The 9,598-nt window shown below is 50.8% G+C and overlaps 1 protein-coding gene across 1 annotated transcript; it reads left to right on the top strand.

The window, feature by feature from the left end:
* The first annotated feature begins 4,787 nt into the window (after positions 1–4,787).
* On the top strand, positions 4,788–6,921 carry Nmur1 (neuromedin U receptor 1). The gene is made up of 2 exons (XM_051190678.1): positions 4,788–5,660; positions 6,231–6,921. The coding sequence occupies exons 1-2, from the start codon at positions 4,832–4,834 to the stop codon at positions 6,614–6,616; spliced, it is 1,215 nt and encodes a 404-aa protein (XP_051046635.1). The 5' UTR covers positions 4,788–4,831; the 3' UTR covers positions 6,617–6,921.
* Positions 6,922–9,598: the final 2,677 nt, after the last annotated feature.

Genomic DNA, 9,598 nt, shown 5'->3' with positions numbered 1-9,598 from the left:
TCTCACCTGGATTGTAACTGTGAGCACTCATGTATGGCAAGATCCCAAAAGGGGCTTCCAGGACATGCATGCATGAGGTCTGCTGCTGGAAAGATGAGGTGTACTCTTACTGCCCTGGATGAGCAGGTACCAGGAGAGCCTTGTGGGTACCCAGTCAGAGTTCGCCATGTGCCCATGCAGTCCCAGGAATACAAAGATCCTGGTTTTTCTTCTTGCCCCAGGGTGATGTCCCAAATGTCCTCCCACTTCAAGTGGGGTTGAACCTAGTGTACATACTGAGCCCAAGAGAGGTAAGAGGCTCACTCCCTGTCCCTCCAGCTCTGGAGGGGTACAGTTTTTGTTTTTGTGGTGGATTGGCCAGGGCCAAGCTGTCCCAGGGTCTCCATCTTCAGGAGGGGCAGAGGTCTCCTTGGAGGTCTCCTCAGCCAGAGGTCTCCTCAGCCAGAGGTCTCCTCAGCCAGCACTCTCTAACATGTAGTTGTAGAGTCCTTCACTTTTGGGCTTTCCTTTCTGCCCCTGTCTGGGGACTTTGCCCTTTTAGATCCTACTCGATACAGCTCCCAATGGCTTCTGGAACCTTCTGTGAATATTGAGTAGTCCACTGTTTCTCAAGTGTTCAACCTTAAAAGTGGTTTTAAAAAAAACTTGTATGATTTAGGAGCTGGCTGGGCGTTGGTGATGCACAACTTTAGTGCCAGCACTCCGGAGGCAGAGTCAGGTGGATCTACAGCCTGGTCTACAGAGAGAGTTCCAGAACAGTCTCTTCAAAGCAATACAGAGAAACCCTGTCTCAACCCCCCCCAAAAAAATTTGGGGCTGGAGAGATGACTCAGCAGTTAAGAGCACTGACTGCTCTGCCAGAAGACCGGAGTTCAATTCCCAGCACCCATGGCTCGAAGCTGTCTGTAACTCTAGTTCCAGAGGACCCTCACCCAGACATACATTCAGGCAAAACACCAATGTATCTAGAAAACTTTAAGATTTATTAATTTATTTATGTATTTTATGTCTATGAGTGTTTTTCCTTCTTGTACGTGTGTGTACCACGGTGTGTGGGCAGAAGAGGGTGTCTGATGTCTGATACTGTGGAACTGGAATTACAGGTGGTTGTAAGCCACTATGTGGGTGGTGGAAATCAAATTCTGGTCCTCTACAAGACCAACAAGTCCTCTTAACCACTGAGCTACTTCTCCAGCTTCCCTTGCAAGTTCTTTAGGCCGTGGTCCTGCTTATTTCTCACCATGTTACTGAGAGACATGCTAGTTTTGCTGTTTTGCCCACTAGGAAGTTGGGCCTGGAGTGGAAGGGATTTAACTAAGGCAATGTAGCCAGGGTGGTGTGGGAATGAGGACTCCCTCCAGGTCCCCTGCACATCCAGGCCTGCAATCACCATGATGTGGCCCTTCTTTGTCGTCCCTCTTCGGGGGATTGGCTGGGCTTTTGTGAGTGCAGCCAGACCTGGGGGGGTTCAAGCACTGTGGATATCTATGGGCCAGGCATGCACCTTCCTCAAGAGTCCCCAACCCTGAGTTGGCTTAGACCCTCCTGCTCTTACTCTTCACTCTAAGCTGGTGCAGGCCTGGCTTGGTGGAGGAGACAGGCAGAGAAGGATGAGCCATGGGAGGTGCCATGCTTAGGGGCTAACCTGTCACTGCAGCTCCCTGCCCTGCATTTGCTCCACGACAACGAAGCTTCTGAGCTGTCCCAATAACCAGACTGCAGAGCAGACATTCCCTCCTGTCTCATGCCTCAGTTTCCCTGAGCTCACTGTCTTTGTTTTATCTTCATAAGCGTAAGCAGTTAGGTACAGGGCAGGAGTATTAACTTGCTGGTCAGCCAGAGGCTGAGGAGGTGGGTTCTACTTTGACCCTGAGCTGAGGAAGCTGGCCCTGAAGGTCTCGGGAGGGAACGGAGGGGTATAACGGAGGGGTATGAGCTATGCACACACTTTAGCTCCAGGAGCTCTGCCCGTCTTGCCCATGCATCGGCAGTTGGCATTAGTGCTGTCCTTTAGATCTGGGCTTGGTCTAGCTGGATGCCAACCAAGCTCAGGAAATGGATACACACAGCCACAAAATCTGGACAAGCTGTATTCTGGACAGAGCAGTCAGGAGCAGGTGCCACTGGTTCCGATGGATCATCCTGCTCTACATTCTCAAGTTCAGACCCAGGCCAGGCCCTCTGGATGGAGCATGAATGGGGCTACAATCATGGAAACAATTGTCCCTCCCTTTCAGGGCTGCCCTTGTAGCATGTGGCTGCAGGTGTGAGGAAAAGACACGTCCAGTAACAGGAATCTTAATTGGTATGAACCATCATCTCTCTTCTGTAAGGCAGGACCATGACAATCCCCATCCTTTCCGGGTTCTGAACATTTTCGAAAGGTCCACAGGAGGAGACGTGTGTGTGTGTGTGTGTGTGTGTGTGTGTGTGTGTGTGTGTGTGTGTTCTAGAGATGGGAGCAGAGTCAGAAGTGAGCCACGGTGACCTGTTTCTAAGCAGTGTTGAGCCTTGCCCCTTACCTGTCACAGCAGCAGCCTTCCTCTCGCAGTCCTTAGTCCTGGTTGGTCCATCTGCAGCAGAGTGGATAGCTTTCAAAATTCTTTCTCCTAGGACTCTGAGGAACAAGGGCCCGGAGTTTCCCACAATCTTTCTATGCCAGGACTGTTTACAAGTGGAGTTCTTAAGAAGCCAGGCATTGAAGGGGTGGAGTAGAGGGGACCCTGGCAGGGATGAGGAGGCACTAGGAGTCTGAGGGAGCATTGGAGACAGATGTGCAGATGGTAAGTGAGGGGTCTGACACCAGACTAGAGTCTTGTGTGTTCTTTTGGATAAAGAAGCGGGTTCCAGCGAGGCTCAGGAAAAGGACGAGTGTAGGAGGAGGTGCTGGTAGAAGAGAGGGAGATTTCCTTAGAGACCAGTGTCTGGGCACTGGGACTGGAGGCCCCGAATGAGACTCTGTGTACTGGGGACTTGAGGGTGAGAATGTCACGGGAATTAGATTCTTTGGACTACTGACTTTCAGGGCCTGGGAGGGGGCAGAAAGAATTGGGGGACACGAAACAAAGTTACATCAAAGCCAGCACATTTTAGGTTGGTAGGGACAGCATGTCAGACCCAGGTCCCAAGGACTTCGTCTCTCAGGTTCATTTTTCTCATCTGTGAAATGGGATTGTTGTGAATGGCCCGGGAAAAGAAGATGCTCTTGGCTTCGGCTGAGTGGAACAGCTATTAAGGTTTACATGCAGGTAGAGTCCTGGAGAGTGTTCCTAAATTCTGCGAGCTGCGGTGTCAGCATTGCCCCCTGGTGACGATCTTGAGAACAACAGGCAGAGCAGAGCCACCGGGCTGGCAGGGAGAGCGGCCGCTGTCAAGTGGCCTGCAGCTCAGCATCTGTCGGTTGGTAGGAGCCAGGGCGCAGCAGGACCTCTGGAGCAGAAGGCATGGTAGGTGAATGGGATGCAGGCTCTGGCCAGGGTGCTGTGGTCCGACAGGCGCGGCTCCCAGGGTGTGATGGGTTGGAGCACTGTGGGGCACTTGGGGGTCGTGGGGGAGACCTCTCAGCCAACCGGGTTATTTCTGTCATTTTCCTGATTACGGTTGTCTCAGCGCTGTTGGTGGCCACTGCTGACCTCTAGACATGGGGCATCTTTCTTGAACCTGGGCTGTCACCTGCCCATTCCTAGCTCCTCTCTTGGTGAGAGTTCCAAGTAGCAAGAACTCCAGGTTTCTGTGAGTCTGTAGTAGGTACCAAGAATGTCAGATATTTAGACTGGAAACGATTCAGATGACAGAAAACAGAGCCAATTTGGGGTCAAAGCATAGTTTTTAGCCTTTTTACTCCTTCACTTGACCCCTACGGTGGCTTTCTCTCCACATCAAGGTCACCACAGCTCTCTGTATGCTAGGTCTGCCCAATGTTTCTTGTGGATTAAGCATCTGGACCTTCCCCCTGGAGTTGGGAAGTCAGGTCTGCCTTGGGATTTGCTTCAGAGCTCTGGCTCTTCAAGCAATACTGTAGTTGTGCCCACTCTTCTGATAGCCACACTGAGTGGCTCTCCTGAAGTCATTGAAAGCTAGATACCCAAAGGAGATGGCCAAGCCTGTTGTTGGAAGAACCTGTCACTTATTCAAAGGGTTCAGTAGATCATGACTTTCCAAGTAAAAGGACAACCATCATTTAAAAATGATTGCACTTATTTATGTGTGTGTGCATATGTGTGTGAGAGAGAGACAGAGAGACACAGAGAGAGAGCACATGCGTACTTGTGTCCTGGCATGTGTGTAGAGTAGAGGTTAGTGGAAAACGTGTGGGAATCGGTTCTTTACTTCTCCCATGTAGCTCCCGGGGATGAACTCAGCTCATTTACCTGCTAAGCCATCTCACTGGCCCCAATTTTATTTATTTACTTATTTATTTTTTATTTTGTTTTCTTTTTGGGGACAGGGTTTCTCTGTGTAGGTCTGGTTGTTCTGGAACGTGTTCTGTAGATCAGGCTGGCCTCAGACTCACAGAAATCGGCCGCCTCTGCCTCCCGAGTGCTGGGATTAAAGGTGTGCGCCACCAACGCCCCACCTATTTTATCGATTTTAGGGATCACACTTTTAGTACTCTGCGGTTGTAATGCACTCTACAGTAGGCAGCAGGTGTCTGTCCTTCTGTCTCAGAGGCTTGTGAAAATCAGCCTATCCTCTTTGGTGTAATGATTTAGGACAGAGCTGGGATTACTTCGGTGACTTACGGGCATCTTTTCCCTCTATCTCACAGACTCCTCCCTGCTTCAATTGTTCTATCTCTCCTGGAGAGTCCCCAAATGGCTCAAGGAGCCCCATGTTCTGCAATGGCAGTGGGGTCAAGGGAAGCTTTGACCCTGAGGACTTGAACCTGACTGATGAGGCCCTGAGGCTGAAGTACTTGGGGCCACAGCAGATAGAGCTGTTTGTGCCCATCTGTGTCACATACCTGTTGATCTTTGTGGTGGGCACTGTGGGCAACGGGCTGACCTGCACCGTCATCCTTCACTACAAGGCCATGAACACGCCCACCAACTTCTACCTTCTCAGCCTCGCTGTGTCCGATTTGTTGGTGCTCCTGGTGGGCCTGCCCCTGGAGCTTTACGAGATGCAACACAATTACCCGTTCCAGCTGGGCGCAAGTGGCTGCTACTTCCGAACACTGCTCTTTGAGACCGTCTGCCTAGCTTCAGTGCTCAATGTCACAGCCCTGAGTGTGGAGCGCTATGTGGCCGTGGTGCACCCACTCCAAGCCAAGTCTGTGATGACACGGGCCCACGTGCGCCGCATGCTGGGGGCCATCTGGGTCCTTGCTGTGCTCTTCTCTCTGCCTAACACCAGCCTACATGGCCTCCAGCATCTGTATGTGCCCTGCCGGGGTGTGGTGCCTGACTCAGCTGTGTGTACGTTGGTGCGTCCCCGTGTCTTCTACAACTTGGTGGTACAGACCACCACACTGCTCTTCTTCTGCCTGCCCATGGTCACCATCAGTGTGCTGTACCTGCTCATTGGGCTGCGGTTGCGGAGGGAGAGGATGCTGCTCCAAGAGGAGATCGACGGCAGGAAAGCTACAGCCGCCCGGAAGACCTGCAGCAGAAGGCTTCTGCTTCGAGATAGGGGACGGAGACAGGTGACCAAGATGCTATGTAAGTGTCGTTGTTGAGGAAGGAGCTGAACTTCCTTGGGTCTGGGGAGGGAGGTGAGCTTCTGGCTTTTTGTCTTCCTTCCTTCCTTTCTTTTCTTTTTCTTTTTCTTTTTTTTTTTTTCCTTTTTGTCTTTTTCTTTTTCTTTTCTTTTTTCATTTTGGTTTTTCGAGACAGGGTTTCTCTGTGTAGCTTTGGAGACTGTCATGGAACTCGCTCTGTAGACGAGCCTGACCTCGAACTCACAGAGATCTATCCACCTGCCTCTGCCTCCGGAGTGCTGGGGTTAAAGGCTTGCGCCACCAGCATCCGGCTTAGACAGGGTTTCTCTGTGTAGCCCTGGCTGTCCTCGAACTTGCTATGTGACCAGGCTGTCCTGGAGTTTAGAGATTCACCTGCCTCTGCCTCCTGAGTGCTGGGATTAAAGGCGTGCGCCACCATTGCTGGGTTCTCCTGTCCATTTTTTTTTTTTTTTCCCTGTTCACTTTTCAAGCATGGGTGGATAGTGAGCCAGAGAGGCAAACACTAAGCGCGAAGCGGATCAAGGCAGGCCTGTCTTCTCTGTTCTTGCAGTTGCACTGGTTGTGGTGTTTGGCATCTGCTGGGCTCCATTCCATGCTGACCGCCTCATGTGGAGCTTGGTGTCCCACTGGACCGAGGGCCTGGTCCTGGCCTTCCAATTTGTGCACGTTGTATCTGGTGTCTTCTTCTACCTTGGCTCAGCCGCCAACCCAGTGCTCTACAGCCTCATGTCCAGTCGCTTCCGTGAGACCTTCAGGCAAGCCCTGGGCCTGGGAACCCAATGCGGTCGCCGCCACCAACACTGTCATGGCTCCCATAACCTCAGCAGATTGACCACAGGCAGCACCCTGTGTGACTTGGGTTCCCGGAACAGCAGGGCTGGACCCCTGGCTGAGAATAGGGATCCAGGGTTTCAGCGGGAGACAGACCCCTCCTGAGTAAAATCTCAAAGGAGGCTCACCCCGGGCCAGAGGGCCCCAGACAGCCTGGGGAGCTACTGGGACCCATACCGCAGTGACTCCCACCCTGCCCACGTATTTGAGTGTTGAGGGAAACAGCAAGAAGAGGATTGAACCTCGATTGATAAAGACTAGAACCAAGGGCCTGGAAAGCTGACTCAGCAGTTAATGCTTGCTGCTTCCAGAGGACCGGAGTTCAGGTCCCAGCACCCACACGGCAGCTCACAACTGCCTGTAATAGCAGCTCTAGCTCATCTGACACTCTCTTTTGAAAGCTTCAGAAGGCACCCGCATGTACATAACACACACTCATTAAAAACAAACAAACAAACAAAACTTTAAAAAAAAAAAAAAAGCCAGGCACATGCTTGAACACCCCTCCAGATCCCTGAGCCCCAGCTAAATTCTCCCCCACAGAGCCATCACAGCCACCTAGGCCTCAGCAATTATCCCTCTGCGATCTCTTCTTCCTCTCAACTGCATATATGTTTCCACGGGTTTAGCCGTCACTCTGGTGACTTCTGAACATCCGTAGGCTCTGCCATATCTTTTCCCCAGGTCTTCTACTAAATCCACTTGGGACCATCACCTTCCTGGCTTCTTAGTCTACACTGAACTGAAGTCTGAGCCTGTTAGAGCTGCCAGGTGACAGAGGTTCCCAGGAACCCTGGGGACCTGGATCTAACCTCAACCTTTGTCACCAGCTTACTGCCTTGTGGCGAATTGCCCCTCCTTTCCTCGGGTCCCTTGTTTGCCCCTCCAATGAAGGTGCGTTGACATATCAGCCTCACTCGGTGCTACCTTCATCTGTGTGCAAAACCAACCGATCGATGACTTCACATCTGTACCACTCCAAAACCCCGCTTTCCCTCGGACCTTCCCGTGCCCCCGCTCCAAGCTGCCTAGGGCAGGCCCTTCGCTTGCCTTGGAGTGGATAGGGCCGACCTGGGACCAGTACACTCCCCTTGCCTGTTGCCTCTCTCACCTGCGCACAGACTTGACCTGGCCGTCCCAGATGAACAAAGTACTAGGTGCTGTTAGCTGGGGGATCTCTGGAGGAAGAAACACAGACTAACCAAGGACCAGAGTGGCCATGCACAGACAGTGTGTTGGTTGGTCTTTATCACCTTGACACAAACTAGAGTCACCTGGGAAGAGGGAACATGAGTTGAGGAAGTGCATCCATCAGACTGGCCCATGGACATGTATGTGTGACATTTTCACCACTAATGATTGATGTAGCGGGGCCCAGCCCATTGTGGGTGGTACCCCTCCTGGGCGGGTGGTCCTAGGTTGTCTAAGAAAACAAGCTGAGCAAGCTGTCAGGGAGCAAGCCAGTAAGCCCAATGCCCCATGGCCTCTGCTCCAGTTCCTGCCTCCAGGTTCCTGCCTTGGTTCCCGGTGGTGATGGATAGTACACTGAAATAAACCCTTTCCGCTGGGAGGTGGTGGTGCATACCTTTAGTCCCAGCACTCGGGAGGCAGAGGCAGACGGAGTTCGAGACCAGCCTGGCCTACAAGAGCTAGTTCCAGGACAGCCTCCAAGGCCGCAGAGAAACCCTGTCTCAAAAACACCTAAATAAATAAATAAATAAATAATAAACCCTTTCCTCCCCAAGTTGGCTCTGTTCAGTGTTTTATCACAGAAACAAAATGCAAATGAGGACATGCAGTTCTGTTACAGGGTCTAGGTGGTCAGGGACAATACTTGAAGTTTCATGCCATTCTGAATTCCCAGGGACAACCTGTTGCTCAGGAGGGACCCCATTAGTGGATGAAATGTGTTCCCCTACAAGTTACTGGGTCTTGTCCTGAGAGACCTGGTGTCCACAGTTAGGGGCTGGGCTGTACAGTGACTCTGTAGACAACCTGCCAACTGGTGCCCTAGGTCCCCAGCCTGTCCAGTGAAGGAGATGGTATAGGGTTGTTTCAGGAGTCAGTTTTATATTGCTGGGACAAATACCTGACAGAGACACCTGAAAGATGGAAGGGAGTTGGGCATGGTGACAGATAACACCTCGAAAGTGATGATAGGAAGATCGTGAGTTTGAAGCTAGCCTAGGCTACACAATGAGACTACCTACCAAAAAAACAAATAAACAAATAAGATTTCTGTAAGGAGTAAGGTTTGGCCAGGGTTTCAGTCTGTGATCAGCTGGCTGTATTATTTCTACCTGTGGTGAGAGACAAGGGCATGGTGAGGCTAAGTTTCTTACCTTATGGTGCCAGGAAGAAGTAAAACACTTCAGGAAAAAAAAAAAAAAACCCAAAACATTATTTTGTTTTTTCTCCCAGGGCATACCCCCAGCGACCTACTTTCTGTAACTTAGCCTTACCTCTAAAAGTTTCCATCACTCTTCAGTAATACCATTTATGACCCAATCACTTCCTCAGAACTCAACTTCCAAACATAGATGCACTGGGAACCAAGCCTTCCTTCAACACATGAGCCTTGGGGGGGGGGGTTGTAATATTCAAATCATAACAGTTGCAGATCTGTTGTTTACTCAATTATACAAATAATAAATACTCGATGGGCAGTGGTGGTGCATGCCTTTAATCTCAGTACTTGGGATGCAGAGTTAGGTGAATCTCTGGGAGTTCAAGGCCTGCCTGATCTACAAAGCGAATTACATGGCAGCCAGGGCTACACAGAGAAACCCTGTCTTGAAAAACAAAACAAATAATAAACACTGATTGTAGAAAATATGGAAATGCAAATAAGCAAATGTAGAAGAAAAACAGGAAGGGGTGCTTGCCTTGTGAGCGTGGGGATCTGATTTAATCCTCAGGACCTATGATACAATGCCTGGTGTCACAGTTATCTGTGATAGGTGGCATTACTGAGGATAGCATTTGAGGCTGTCCTGCTTTTACAAACACACTCACACACATGCACACACACACACACACACACACACACACACACACATTCCACACACAGACATACACACATATGCA

This window comes from Phodopus roborovskii, unplaced genomic scaffold (assembly GCF_943737965.1).
Source record: "Phodopus roborovskii unplaced genomic scaffold, PHOROB, whole genome shotgun sequence".
In the NCBI taxonomy this organism is placed as follows: Eukaryota; Metazoa; Chordata; class Mammalia; order Rodentia; family Cricetidae; genus Phodopus; species Phodopus roborovskii.
This window is presented reverse-complemented; position numbering and strand designations above follow the sequence as displayed.